A 15,025-nucleotide genomic window follows, 5' to 3' on the forward strand; every position below is an offset into this window, starting at 1 on the left:
GGCCTGGGAGCACCTTGGGATTCCCCGGAGGAGCTGGTCAAAGTGGCCTGGGAGAGGGACGTCTGGGCCTCCCTACTGAAGCTGCTACCCCCGCGACCCGACCCCAGATAAGCGGAAAAAGATGGATGGATGGTGTTCCAGGCAAAGAAAGGTCAAGATAGGTCAGCTCCGCCCAACCAGCTAGAGCAAGAAAGATGCTTCAGCTGTGCGTCAAAACTAAACTTGTACAAACATCAAAAATGAAGTAGCACTGGCGCGTTTTTGCTGTTCTAGGTGTAAATAGGGTAACCAGACGTCCCACTTTTTATACCTGCCTGGACAGCGGCAGCCCTATACTCCCCCCACCTGCCGGGGCATGGGGCCGCCGGTATCCAGGCTACCGTCACCGGGTTGGGTTTGTTAGCTCGGTCCCAAGCCCAGGAGCTCACGGCTCGGTTCTGCTGCACTGTAGTCGACCAAAATCCCAGTCCAGTGCAGTCACCATAGGTGTGAACGTAGCATAACAGTGGCTAGCTACCAACCATGGCGTCCTGCACGAGCATCAATGCCATCTCAGATATTAAAGCTCTCTTATGTCTGTCCCTACCTGCATTAAAGTTTAGAGATCCCATTTTCAGGCTTTGCATATATATATTAAAAAAGAGGAAAGAGAAAGAAATAGGCTGAAAGCAGCAGACAGCAGTGAAAATAAAAGGCCAACGTTTGATGATCCATGTTTGTTCTATTTCCTGGCTTTTATAAAAGTTGGAGAAGCAATAGAAAACCTAAAAGAACAAGGAAAAAAAACACCAGTTCAAAACTGGATGCATCGATTGATAGATAGATTCATATGCATACATTTTTTTAAGGGCTTACACTTGTAGGAATGAATAATCAGAAGACTTTTGAATAATCTGTAGTTGGGCTAAATTTATTAGAATTCAAGAAAATACATGTACCTTATATTTAGAAATGTATTTTCAAAAAAGATAAGAAATAACTTTTGTATTTTCAACAAGCTATTAAATATGACAAATATAATAATATTTATATTATATCTCAAATAATATAATAAAAAAATAAGAATCTAAAGATTAATGGTTGTTCAAGAAACAGAAGTAAAACAAGTTTTTACATATACTCAAACAATATAGCTTTAATTTACAACACAATTGTGAGGAAAATAATCGCTTACAAGGTGATAGAGAGGGACAAAAAAAAATCCTTAGGTGGAAGCCTAATAAACCTTCTGCAGTTGAAAGACTGTTTTTAAACAACATAAAATAAGCTTGAAAGAAACATAGCTGTTAGTTTGACCTAATAACAAAAAAGCAAGAAGCTCAGTGGGATGAACAGCAGCATGAGGTTACCACTTATAATGCCGGCACCATTACAGTTGTCACCCTGGCAGTTAAAGGAAAACCAATTCACTGAATTCTCTGAACAGATTAGCTTGGAGGCACAGCCCTTCTCAGTTATAGTTCCTTTGTCTGTTTTAACTGAAAGAACCAAAAAACAATTTGTGAGTTACATGTATGACATTAAAATTATGTAATATTTTTCTGTCTGGTGTACAAAGGAAGAAACAGGACTCCCACCTTTTGATATGTAGCAATAGTCTTCATTTCCCTCACAGTTTACACTTCCAGTGCAGTCTGATCCGACACATTTAAAACACTTTTTGCCATTTGAGGAGAATTCAGGAGGTTCTGAAAAAAACAACAGTTATTGTTCATAAAGAGAAATATGGAGTATAAATTTCAGCATTTGCTAATATATCACTATTGTTGCAGACTAATGACAGTTTTAGTGGCTATATAAACCAACATAATAATTCTTACCTGGAGATTTAATTTTATAATGTAAATGTATGATCTGTCCAAGTGCAATAGAAAAAAACAACAAACTTTTTTTTTGTGTCAATATTCAATAAGTTTAGTATGGGTATATAATGCATAGAAAGCTGACTCCCTGTTTAAATGCAGAGTTGCCCACTCTGTAGCAAAATGCTAGGAAACTGGAGAGAAAATATCGCTCCACAGGCCTACAGGATTCCTACTTAGTTTGGAAAAATAGTTTACTGCTGTATCAGAGGACCCTTTGTAAAGCAAGAGCAGCATACTTCTCCTCATTAATAGAGGAGAATAAGAATAATCCTAGATATCTTTTTAATGGAGTTGCCAAACTCACCCAGAGCCATAGCTCTGTTGAACCGTCCATCCCACCTGCTCTTAGCAATAATGATTTCATGTGATTCTTTAAAAATAAAATTGGACGTATGAAAAAAAACGATCATTAGCACTCCAATAACTACGATTGGTTTATCTCTGGAAGTTGGTTTATCTCAGAGTTAGCAAAACTATTGTCTTCATCTAAGCCTTCAACAGACAGTGGCAGCAGGGAATCAGTGCGAGATCAGTGGAAGAGAAAGCACCAAAACGGTTCGGTTTTGCAAATTGCTTTTACACAACCAAGTATGTGCATGAGTCCCTTTCTGATGTCTTGTTTGTTTCTTAAATGAGAGTTTTATGTCAGTCGAAATCAGACGACTCAACAAGTATATTGGAACAGGTCTAAAAGTACAAAAAAAACCCTCCACATACTGTACATTGTTTGTTTAAAACTGACATAACCCTCTTGAACTCATAAAGCATGGGGTAACATGACAAAGCACTGATGATGTTTTAGAAATTGTGTCAGTTTAAACAACATGATTTAGCTATTTAAGTATACTTGAAGAAGAAATTTCATGTGGCAGTTATCTGCTATATCACTGCTTATCTTTTAAAAACTAATATCAACTGGTTGTATTTACCAGGAAAATCTTGACTGTTGCAGAGGTTTGATTTGCAGCACACTGAGGTAACCACAAGTTTAGAGCTTCCAGTGTTTATTGATCCGTTGAGACATTGATGAGGCAGTACACAGCCTCGAGCCTTGTTCTCTGAGTGTTTGGAACCCCCTGCAAACAAAAAGAGGCAATTTGAAAGTCGATACAAAGCAGGCAACCAAAAACTGAGACAAAGTACAATTAAACATAGTACCTTCAAACCGCACCATGCTTCCTGTACCACATAGATAATCCTCTGTGGCACATTTCCTTTTTGTCGTGCAGTCTACTTGAGAGAGTTCCCTTGGACAGTTATAACATTCAATGGAATCAACTGAAAGAATTCCATTAAAAGAATGTTAGTTTTCATTGAGCATAAAAAAGCATTGGCACACAGCATCTAATTAAAAATGTCTTTAGATGCCAGGAGTTGATCCCTGGCAATAAGAATCTTAACAGGTTTAATCATCTAAAAGCAAAAATGTACACAAATGTTTTGTTTATTAGTTCTGTATTTGAAAAAAAAACAAAAATAAAAAACAAATAATGTAAACATGAAGAAAGACTTGCCTGTCGGGAGAAGCCAGATGCCAAGAAACAGAGACAGGAGAAACATTTTGTTAATAAGGTGCCAGGATACTGTACGTCACTCTGTCAAGATAGGATAGATGCAGTCCAGACTAGAACTGCAAGTCGTTTTTAACAGGTCCAAAGCCCAACCCAGCAAGTCTGCCCCTGGCCTCGCCCCTCCCATCATGCCTGGTCACATGTCCCACATACACAGAACACATCTAAAATTTAATATAAATGCAAATTTCACAGATTAAGATTAGAGGATTTCTTTACAGTTTTAATTGCGTCCCAAAAGATTTGTCCCTTACAATGCCTTCTGGCTGTTTGAGTACACCTTTTTGCTAATGGTTCATAAATAATTAATTATTTTAATCTTTTTTGGCCTAACATAACAGAAGACATCGGTAAGAAGTAAGAAGGCGGCATGGCTGTTATTGTCAATGTGAAGTGATACAATGCTAGGACACTTGACAGTTAGAGTGCAATTGAGCAGCCTCAACAACAGGCCCATAACTATCTCCCATAGCAGCTGTAGACCCATCCCTCTGCTAGTGTCGAAGTAGTGTCCGAGACTCTACTCATGCTGGCCTGCAGTTTTTGTGCTACTATAGGTTAAATATATTATAGATATATTTAGCACGTAATCAACTTAAAGGACCCCAAAGCACAGCAGGGGCTTGAACCATTAATTCCCCGATAAGGGCATTAACGATATTTCCAAGTTGACAGCAAATGTCTAAGTCAAGTCGATGCTTCTTTGATATATTAGTGGTGGGTATAGATTTTTTTTTTTTTTTTTTAAATCTAGATCAGTCTCACTAATCTTGAAATTAATCTAGATTAATCTAGATTAAAATTGCTCATTTAAATTCTACCAAAGACATTCACGATATGTGTGTGCGACCTCTGGAATTTAAAAGAAAGGTTTGCTTTTTTTTATGTTTGCAAAATCACATGTAATTTTGAAAAAGTTATACATACTTTCTTCTGCTCATTTGTTACTGTGTTACTGTAGCTGCAAAGAAAAGCGTCCCAATTTTCTTTGAGATGTCTCTAAAATTGTATCTGTTATTGTTAATGCAGCTGAAACTGCAATTTCTAAAATAGGGGGGAGAGGAAATAAAAGTCTATTCCATGGGGGAATGAAGAATGTAATGCTGCTATTAGGGGAAGAAATAAAGCTTTTAAATTGGTAAGGAGATGCCATACCTTTGAGGCATTAATTCAACATAACAAAGCACAAGCTATACAGTCTCATTGGCATCTGCCTTTTTTTTTACACCAAATTTTAAACACTGAATTTTTTTAACAACGAATTTTAAATACTGAATTTTTGCGGCTGAATTTTTGCAGCTGAATTTCATGTAGCTTAATTTTTACAGCTGAATTTTTGCAGCTGAATTTTTTTGCAGCTGAATTTTTTTCTGGTGAATTTTTACTAGATAAAAATTGAGTTTAAGGAATTCAATGTCTAAAAAAATTCAGTGTTTAAAATTCGGTGTTAAAAAAATTCAGTGTTTAAAATTAGTTTCTTTTTTTTTTTTATTCAGTGTTCAAAGTTCGGTGTTAAAAAAAAAGGCAGATTCCAATGAGACTGTTTTTTTTCCATAGGAAAACCATTAGAGCAGCTAAGAAGGTATGTTGGAGGCAGTATTGTAACTCTATTGGAAGAGGGTTATCTGAGGTATGGAGCGTTATTAAGAAAATTAATGGTGTTTAAAAAAAAAAAGGCGAGCTCCTGGTGGCCAGGTGGCCAGGCTTTTACCCATGGGGCCCGGCCGGGCTCAGCCCGAAGAGGAAACATGGGTCCCCCCTCACATGGGCCCACCACCCGTGAGAGGGGCCGTAGGGGTCGGGTGCAATATGTGTTGGGTGGTGGCCGAGGGAGGGGACCCTGGCGGTCCGATCCTTGGCTGCAGAAGCTGGCTCTAGGGATGTGGAATGTCACCTCGCTGGTGGGGAAGGAACCTGAGGTAGTGTGTGAGGCTGAGAGGTTCCGGCTAGAATTAATCAGTCTCACCTCGACACGTGGTTCTGGTTCTGTAACCAGTCTCCTTGAGAGGTGTTGGACATACTTCCACTCTGGAGTTGCCCACGGTGAGAGGCAGGAGTGGGCATACTTGTTGCCCCCCATCTTGGGTCCTGCACGTTGGGGTTCACCCCGGTGAACGAGAGGGTAGCCTCCCTCCGCCTATGGGTGGGGGGACGGGTTCTGACTGTTGTCTGTGCTTACGGGCCGAACAACAGTTCAGATTACCCACCCTTCTTGGAGTCCTTAGAGGGGGTACTGGAGGGTGCCCCTCCTGGGGACTCCCCTGTTCTGCTGGGAGACTTCAACGCCCATGTGGGAAATGACAGTGACACCTGGAGGGGCGTGGCTGGGAGGAATGGCCGCCCCGATCTGAACTCGAGTGGTGTTCTGTTGTTGGACTTCTGTGCTCGTCATGGATTGTCAATAATGAACACCATGTTCAAACATAAGGGTGTCCATATGTGCACATGGCACCAGGACACCCTGGGCCGCAGTTCGATGATCGACTTTGTCATCGTTTCATCTGTCTTGCTGCCGTATGTCTTGGACACTCGGGTGAAGAGAGGTGCGGAGCTTTCTACTGACCATTACCTGGTGGTGGGTTGGCTCCGGTGGTGGGGGAGGATGACGGTCAGGCCTGGCAGGCCCAAACGTATTGTGAGGGTCTGCTGGCAAGGTCTGGTGGAGTGCCCTGTTAGGCGGGGCTTTAACTCCCATCTCCGGCAGAACTTCGAACACATCCAGGGGGAGGTGGGGGACATTGAGTCCGAGTGGACCATGTTCTGCTCCTCCATTGTCGAGACGGCTTATCTGAGCTGTGGCTGCAAGGTTGTCGGTGCCTGTCTTGGCTGCAACCCTCAAACCCGTCGGTGGACACCTCCTGTGAGGGATGCTGTCAGGTTGAAGAAGGAGTCCTATCCGGCCTTTTTGGCCTGTGGTACTCCGGAATCAGCTGATGGGTACTGGCGGGCGAAGCGGCATGTGGCTTGGGTGGTTGCTGAGGCAAAAACTCGGGTGTGGGAGGAGTTTGGAGAGGCCATGGAGAAAGAGTCCGTACGGCTCTGAAGCGATTCTGGTCCGCCATCCGGCATCTGAGGAGGGGGAAGCGGTGCAGCACCAACACTGTTTATATTGGGGATGGTGTGCTGCTGACCTCGACTCGGGACGTTGTGGGTCGGTGGGCGGAATACTTCGAAGACCTCCTCAATCCAACCAACATGCCTTCCATTGAGGAAGCTGGGCCTATAATTAGAATCTTGGTGCTCACTAACTTTTGGCAGCATAATAAATTTGAACAGCTTCTGCAACAACATGGTGCAATTGTAATTTTGGATTGATGATATCAGAGAAGGGAAAAAAAACTCCTTACACCGCAGCCATTTGGCCTTCTGCTTTTGTCTGAATGGTTTCATTTAAAACTGGAACATAGGCAAAAAAAAATAAAAATGTGTACATCATTTCTAGATTCCAGTGCAATCATTCCTCCTATATGAATGGCTTACTGTTTGGGTGTATGAGGAAATGCTAATGAACTGAGCAGGAAAACGTATTTAAATTGATAAAAAATTTGTTTTGATGTAAATGTTTTTGCCATTTGTTTATTCAAATGATTTTTGGAGTTTGGGGAATTCTTGGGCAAGGGAGTTTCAAGGAAGACATTTATCAGTGATCCCTGTTACAGGGACATGTACCAAAGTCTTTTAAGGTTTCTTTAATTAAACTTTTACTTGAGAAACTGTCTCTTAACCCAAAAATTGTTGAAAAAGTAGTTGCCAAACAGGTGTGAGACTGAGACCACTAACACCATAGTAAACTTTTGTTTCAGTCTGGATTTAGCGGTCATCATAGCATGGGGATGTGTGAGGTGATTTTTTTTTTTTGGTGAGATGTCAGATTTTGTGGCTTTGCCAAGCTACAGGTTTTTATGTTACAGAAAACTTTTGATGACGAATCCTGGAACACTAAAGTTCTATGAGGAGTTTATTTCTGATCTGCAGTTGGAACACTTTACATAGGCAAAAACATACACCATTAAAAACACCCCTAAAAACACTTTTTCCTGGTGCGGTTATGTTAAATTGAGAGTAAAATTTTATTAACATTAGTTTATGAAAAACAGCAAAGATGCATTGTGCATTCTTTCTGCTACATAATCTGCCCTATGGGTTTTCGTGGAAGGTCGAATGATCTGTTCCAGAGGAGCTTTCTATTGAAACTAAGAAAAAGTATTTTGATGGAACTGTTTCTGTACTTTGTTTAGTGACCTCAGGGTCACTGGGTTTGCAATCTATAACATAAGCTGTGTATAATTAGAATCTTGGTGCTCACTAACTTTTGGCAGCATAATAAATTTGAACAGCTTCTGCAACAACATGGTGCAATTGTAATTTTGGATTGATGATATCAGAGAAGGGAAAATAAGAAAAGAAATAAGCTTTTTCCATCAAACTCCTTACACCGCAGCCATTTGGCCTTCTGCTTTTGTCTGAATGGTTTCATTTAAAACTGGAACATAGGCAAAAAAAAAAAAAAAAATTTGTACATCATTTCTATATTCCAGTGCAATCATTCCTCCTATATGAATGGCTTACTGTTTGGGTGTATGAGGAAATGCTAATGAACTGAGCAGGAAAACGTATTTAAATTGAGAAAATGTAAATGTTTTGCCATTTGTTTATTCAATTGATTTTTGGAGTTTGGGGAATTCATAGGCAAGGGAGTTTCAAGGAAGACATTTATCAGTGAAGGGAAAATATGAAAATAACTTAATATATATGCACTGCTTGAAAGCACTAAATTCTTCTTCCTGTCCCTATTTAGCATTTTTGTGAAACAAAATAAAAGATATATCAAACTGCAAGGGAGAACTTGGTACTTACATCTAATTTCACTTTTACATTTTAAAACAAAGAATGACTTTTCATTCCTTTAGCTTCTAATTAAATCAAAATGTAAGGACAAAAACTGACAGCGCAGAATAAAGTCTGGGGCAGTATCTAAGGTAGCCATAGAATCTGAACCGGGTTTAAACTGCTTTGATCCAGTTGAACTTTCAGTGTTAGCAAAACTATTGTCTTCATCTAAGCCTTCAACGTGGATGTTAGATCCAGTTCCAACCAGGTTATTTAAGGAGGTATTCCCTTTGATCTCCTCCTCCATTTTAGATGTGATTAATCTATCCCTGTTACAGGGACATGTACCAAAGTCTTTTAAGGTTTCTGTAATTAAACTTTTACCTGAGAAACTGTCTCTTAACCCAAAAATTGTCGAAAAAGTAGTTGCCAAACAAGTGTGAGACCACTAACACCATAGTAAACTTTTGTTTCAGTCTGGATTTAGTGGTCATCACAGCACTGAAACAGCTCTGGTGAAAGTCTTTAATGCTTCGCTCATGGCCTCAGATAATGGACTTGTATTCATCACTTTGCTCTCAATCTGCAGGTTTACTAGTGGTTCCTAGAATCTCTAAAAGTAGAATGGGAGGCAGATCTTTTAGTTATCAGGCTCCTCTCCTGTGGAACCAACTACCAGTTTTAGTCCGTGAGGCAGACACCCTGTCTACTTAAGACTAGGCTTAAAACTTTCCTTTTTGATAACGCTTCTAGTTAGAGTGGCTCAGGTTATCCTGATCTATCTCTATAGTTATGCTGCTATAGGCTTAGACTGCTGGAGGACATAGGGACCCCTTTTTCATCATTCTGCTTCATTCTCTCTATATTCTCCCACTCTTCAGAACCTGTTAGTTCAACCTCTAACATTTTTTTGCCTTGAGATGAGTGTTGTGAATTGACGCCATACAAGTAAACTGTGCAAAGAGGCCCCTGAGAAAATCCAGCACATAACTGCAGGGTTTTAGATGCTAACCAGGAAAGCTTACATGAAGCACCATAACCAAGTGGCTGGAATAGTGTACAGTAACATCTGTCCAGAGTGGGCTGGGCTAGAAACCCCAAGGTAAAAGTGGGAATCAACCCCAAAGATGGTAGAGAACGACCGAGCCAAGATTCTGTGGGATTTCCAGATACAGATAGACCAAACGGTTAATGGCAAACCAACCGGACATTGTGGTGTGGACAAAAAGCAGAAGAAAGCCGTTATGGTTGACACAGCAATACCAAGTGACTGCAACATCAGGAAAAACTAACTATTTCTAAGAAAGTAGAGAAATATCAGGGGGCTCAAAGAAAAGCTGGAAAAAAAAAAACCCTGGAAGGTCAAGACATCAGTTGTACGACGGGCGACAGTGGCGTTGGATGTAGGAGTTTGCCCTGAATCGAAGGGTTGACGGTTCAAGCCCTGACTCCGACTTTCATTGTCGTTGTGTCCTTGGGCAAGACACTTCACCTGCATTGTCTACTGATGGTGGTCAGAGGGCCCGGTGGCGCCAGTGTACGGCAGCCCCGCTTCTGTCAGTGAGCCCCAGGGCAGCTGTGGCTACAATGTAGCTTGCCACCATCAGTGTGTGAGTGTGTGCTGAATGGGTGAATGAATGTAGTGTAAAGCACTTTGGTCAAGTCTCCTGACTTGAATAAAGGCGCTATATAAGTACATGCCATTTACCATTTGTACCCATGGTCATTGGGGCACTAGGGGCAGTGACCCCCAAACTTGAGGAGTCGTTACAGCAGATCCCTGGAAATACATCAGACATCTTGGCCCAGAAAATGTTTACTCTAAGAACAGCAAAGACGTTGCACTGATCCCTCAAGCTACTAGGCTTCTGGTAGAGGACCCGAGCTTGGGGGAAAAAATGGGAAAACCATGTACTTCCACTGACTGTAAAATTACCTATGAAACATCTTCCTCGAGGCAGCAAACAGCTTGTTTTTGCAGCTAAATGCTACACAAAGGCATGTTTATGGACAATCTCAGTGAGAGTGGGGAGTACCAAGATGAGTACCAGGGGACTTCACTTTATCTGGGTTATAAGCTATCAAGTAAATAAATAGAGATCAGTGAGTTTAGCTGATTGCTTCAGATCTTCAGATCAGACTGTTGCAGCCACTGCCACCTTGTGGTGAAAACAACCTACTACATTAAAGCAGAAACAGATGCTTTATGGCAAAGTTAAAGTTTATTTAAGCATGAAAAAAACAAACATTAAAGAATAACTTTAAACAACAGGAAACAAACTTGTACTGAGAACTAGGTATTAAAGAGTTTGTTTGGTAAAAAATGTAAAACACAGATTCAAACTACTGTATTTACCTCATCTTAGCATCTTTATTTTCTGACATTAGCAACACAATGTGAGAAATGTGGAGCAGGGAAATTAAAATGAACTAAATCAATAGTCTTGATTATTTTCTAAACTTTTAAGTTAAAGGAATAGTACACCCAAAACATGATTAGCCTTCATTTTCTACTCACCTCCATGCTGAACAACACTCTGGAGTACTTTTTTGATATCTCAAATGCATCTGGAGATCTGGGAGACTTCTTGCTGTCTGCTGACATTCAAATAATGGAGGTCTATGGTGCCCGAGACAGAAAGGTCCACAAAAGTCCACAAAAACTTGTCAATATTCCTCCATACTGCTCGTCCAATGTAATCCAAGTGTCCTGAGTGGGTAGCATCCAGAATTTACTCGAAACGAAGTCATTTAGAACGTTTTAGAGCCTAAACAGTAGTGTATAGGATTTCCTAATAGCGCCCCCATGCGCGCTCACGATTCTACGGAAGCCGGCAGACCAAACCAGCGCATTCAGCTCGGCAAAGAACTCATGCTCTTCCTCAACACTGAAGTCCTCAGACATTTTTCTTTCGTTGTTTCTTTCTTTGCACAGGTAAACAGCACATTTCTTCTTCTACGCTTGCATTATCGGCAGACCAGACGCTGAATGCGCACTTCCTTCCGGTTTGGTCTGCCGGCTTCCGTAGAATCGTGAGCGCGCATGGGGGCGCTATTAGGAAATCCTATACACTACTGTTTATGCTCTAAAAACATTCTAAATGACTTCGTTTCGAGTAAATTCTGGATGCTACCCACTCAGGACACTTGGATTACATTGGACGAGCAGTATGGAGGAATATTGACACGTTTTTGTGGACTTTTATGGACCTTTCTGTCTCGGGCGCCATGGACCTCCATTATTTGAATGTCAGCAGACAGCAAGAAGCCTCCCAGATCTCCAGATGCATTTGAGATATCAAAAAAGTACTCCAGAGTGTTGTTCAGCATGGAGGTGAGTAGAAAATGAAGGCTAATCATGTTTTGGGTGTACTATTCCTTTAAACTTCAACCTGAAATGTGTTAAAGAAGCTTAGGGAAGGGGGGTCTTTTTATATAAATAAAATGAGAAACATCAGAACAGGATGTTTTCTTGGTCTTATAAAGCTTGGATGTCAAATACTTTAAGATTTTTGCACCCCAGGGCGGAAATATGTCCCCAGTCCGACAAAAAAATGGAAAGACACTTTACTAGTCATTAAAGATTAAATATCTATCTTACAACTAAAAATATGTATAACTTTATTTTGACATATTTTACATTTTAATTAAATCATTAAAAACATTTTTTTATGTCTTAATCAGTGTCATTGAGTGTGGGGCAGCGCCCCCTGTTGGCCAGCCGCCACTGACTGTTGCTCAAAATGTCTCAAATGTTGATGTTTTCGTTGGAAATGTTCCAAAATGATAAGGTTGTCAGGATTTGGTTGTGGTGTGAGGACACAAATGCAGAGGCAGGGAGGCAGAGGTGAGTTTCTTCTAGATTTAATGAAAAGGTAAGCAAACAACTGAGGCAGGAATCCAAAAATCAAACATGAAAAAAGTCAAACAAACCATAAACCAAGGAGACATCTGGGGGAACAACCACGAGGACGGAGGAAGACTTAGTGAGATGGAGTTGGAGGAAGTTTGATGAGAAACCAGCCCTGAGGGACTGCAGGGGGAGTGTATTTATGGCTGACTGAACAAAGGCAGGATTAACGAGCTGATAAGGAGCAGGTGTGAGAAGAGCTGATGAGGAAGCAAAGGGAAAAGAAAACACAAGAGGGCAACAGAGGACAAGCAAAGAAAAACCTAAGAAATCTAAATAAATTCAGAACACACCAATAAAACTAGAAAACAAAGAAAAATCTGGATAAACTTTAAACTTAGAGAAAACCATAAGAAACAAGATCGTTACAAAGGTAACATAATTGTGTCTTCTTTTTCAGTAATGATTTGACAACAAATAATTTAGATCAGGGGGGCTCAAGTCCAGTCTTCAAGAGCTACCATCCTGTAACTTTTAGATGAATCTCTTTTCTAACGCACCTGAATCTAAAGGCCCAATCCCCTCATTTAGCTCAGAAGAGCCATGGTAACGAGCCAATCATTTGATTCAGATGTTTTAAAAATGGGGTGCATCAAAACGCTGCACGATAGTAGCCCTAGGGAGCACCCCTGTTTTAGATGCTACGTTGTGAATGTGCAACAAAGCTGTGCTTTAACTCTTTTAACCCATGTCTCTAACAGTTCCTAAGATCATTTCATTACATATTGCTTGATGTAACATCTTATTTTTTTTATTTATTTTTGGTGTCCTGATTTAATATAAAATCAGTTAACAATGACAGTTTCTCTTTGGATGTAGTTGGTTGTTTTCACCACCGGGTGGCAGTGGCAGCACCAGATTGATCCATTAGCACAGAGGTCTGCAATCTCCTGCTCTAGAGTCAAAAATGGCTCTTTGAATCTTCCAGTTTACCTCTAAATATCTCCGGAACACAAATAATAAAATAAAAACTAATATTTATTAAATTAGATCTAACAGTACTGCGGGGTTTAGCAGCTTGTTTGATTCTTCACTGACTTCTGTATTAAATTCCCACAACAGAACTAAAAGTGCCAAACATTCACTAAAAGTAACATTGAAAATAAAATAAGAAATAGGATTGACTTTTCTTGTCATAAGGTTTGAATCAATATGCTATTTTACATAATGTGCCATAAGTATTAAGAAGCCACAGAGGAAATTGTATAACGTTTCCTTTTGCAGAAATTATACTTTTTTACTTTAGAACCAAAAAAAAAATAAAAGGGTTGTCCTTTAGAATTAAATATAGACTAAATTCATAGGGGACATTTGATGTAATATTAAGGAGGTTAAACAAGTATTTGGCAAGCTAGAGGGTGAAGATGGCTTTTAGACTCTTAAGGTTGCAGCCTATTGCATTTGTTTCTCTGAAAAGATCAGCTAAAGTTAACTATATATTTGTATATCAGGAAATTAAGTAACCAATGTTCTATGGCTATCTAATTTGCTTTCTAGCAATGGTTTATTTCTCTTATGTCAGCTAAAAGATTGGAATACCCGATTTGTTGGTTTGTACTGCAGCCATGTATAAAGACAAAATATTAGCCTTAAAGGAATAGTACACCCAAAACATGATTAGCCTTCATTTTCTACTCACCCCCATGCTGAACAACACTCTGGAGTACTTTTTTGATATCTCAAATGCATCTGGAGATCTGGGAGGCTTCTTGCTGTCTGCTGACATTCAAATAATGGAGGTCTATGGCGCCCGAGGCAGAAAGGTCCATAAAAGTCCACAAAAAACGTGTCAATATTCCTCCATACTGCTCGTCCAATGTATTCCAAGTGTCCTGAGTGGGTAGCATCCAGAATTTACTCGAAACGAAGTCATTTAGAATGTTTTTAGAGCATAAACAGTAGTGTATAGGATTTCCTGAAAGCGCGCGCCTGCGCGTTCACGACGCTACGGAAGCCGGCACACCAAACCAGATGAGAGTGCGCATTCAGCGTCTGCTCTGCCAATAATGCAAGCGTAGAAGAAGAAATGTGCTGTTTACCTGTGCAAAGAAAGAAACAACGAAAGAAAAATGTCTGAGGACTTCAGTGTTGAGGAAGAGCATGAGTTCTTTGCCGAGCTGAATGCGCTGGTTTGGTGTGCCGGCTTCCGTAGCGTCGTGAACGCGCATGTGCGCGCTTTCAGGAAATCCTATACACTACTGTTTATGCTCTAAAAACATTCTAAATGACTTCGTTTCGAGTAAATTATGGATGCTACCCACTCAGGACACTTGGAATACATTGGACGAGCAGTATGGAGGAATATTGACACGTTTTTTGTGGACTTTTATGGACCTTTCTGTCTCGGGCGCCATAGACCTCCATTATTTGAATGTCAGCAGACAGCAAGAAGCCTCCCAGATCTCCAGATGCATTTGAGATATCAAAAAAGTACTCCAGAGTGTTGTTCAGCATGGGGGTGAGTAGAAAATGAAGGCTAATCATGTTTTGGGTGTACTATTCCTTTAAGTTACTGTATAGTTAAATCAGCAGGTCAACATCCAACAAAAAGCTCAAACAAACTCTTTCTGGACCAAATAAACTAACCCATCCATACATACTCTTCCCCAGTATTCTATGGGTATAAAGCTGGGTAGGGGCAGTCCTATCCCATTTGTTAGTTAAACTAACCACCAGGATAAAAAAAAAATATTGAGATACCAAAATGGACTGTTGTTACTTAAGGACAATATTACGTAAGTACAAATAAGAAGTATTTCACATTAAAACTACACTTAAAAGTGCAATTTATCCCAAAAATTATTCAGCACTGAACTTGTTTTTCTCTGTGTTCTTTGTTACTATATAGT

The 15,025-nt window shown here is 40.2% G+C and overlaps 1 protein-coding gene across 1 annotated transcript; it reads right to left on the reverse strand.

Annotated features, from left to right (window-relative positions):
* Positions 1-269: 269 nt before the first annotated feature.
* LOC119791865 lies at positions 270-3,478 on the reverse strand. Its single transcript, XM_038298212.1, has 6 exons — positions 3,380-3,478; positions 3,024-3,143; positions 2,795-2,941; positions 1,578-1,688; positions 1,350-1,478; positions 270-445 (listed from the first exon to the last, which is right to left on the reverse strand). The coding sequence occupies exons 1-6, from the start codon at positions 3,423-3,425 to the stop codon at positions 270-272; spliced, it is 729 nt and encodes a 242-aa protein (XP_038154140.1). The 5' UTR covers positions 3,426-3,478.
* Between the last annotated feature and the right edge of the window lie 11,547 nt (positions 3,479-15,025).

This window comes from Cyprinodon tularosa, unplaced genomic scaffold (genome assembly GCF_016077235.1).
Source record: "Cyprinodon tularosa strain WSP-4 unplaced genomic scaffold, ASM1607723v1 ctg402, whole genome shotgun sequence".
NCBI classification, from domain to species: domain Eukaryota; kingdom Metazoa; phylum Chordata; class Actinopteri; order Cyprinodontiformes; family Cyprinodontidae; genus Cyprinodon; species Cyprinodon tularosa.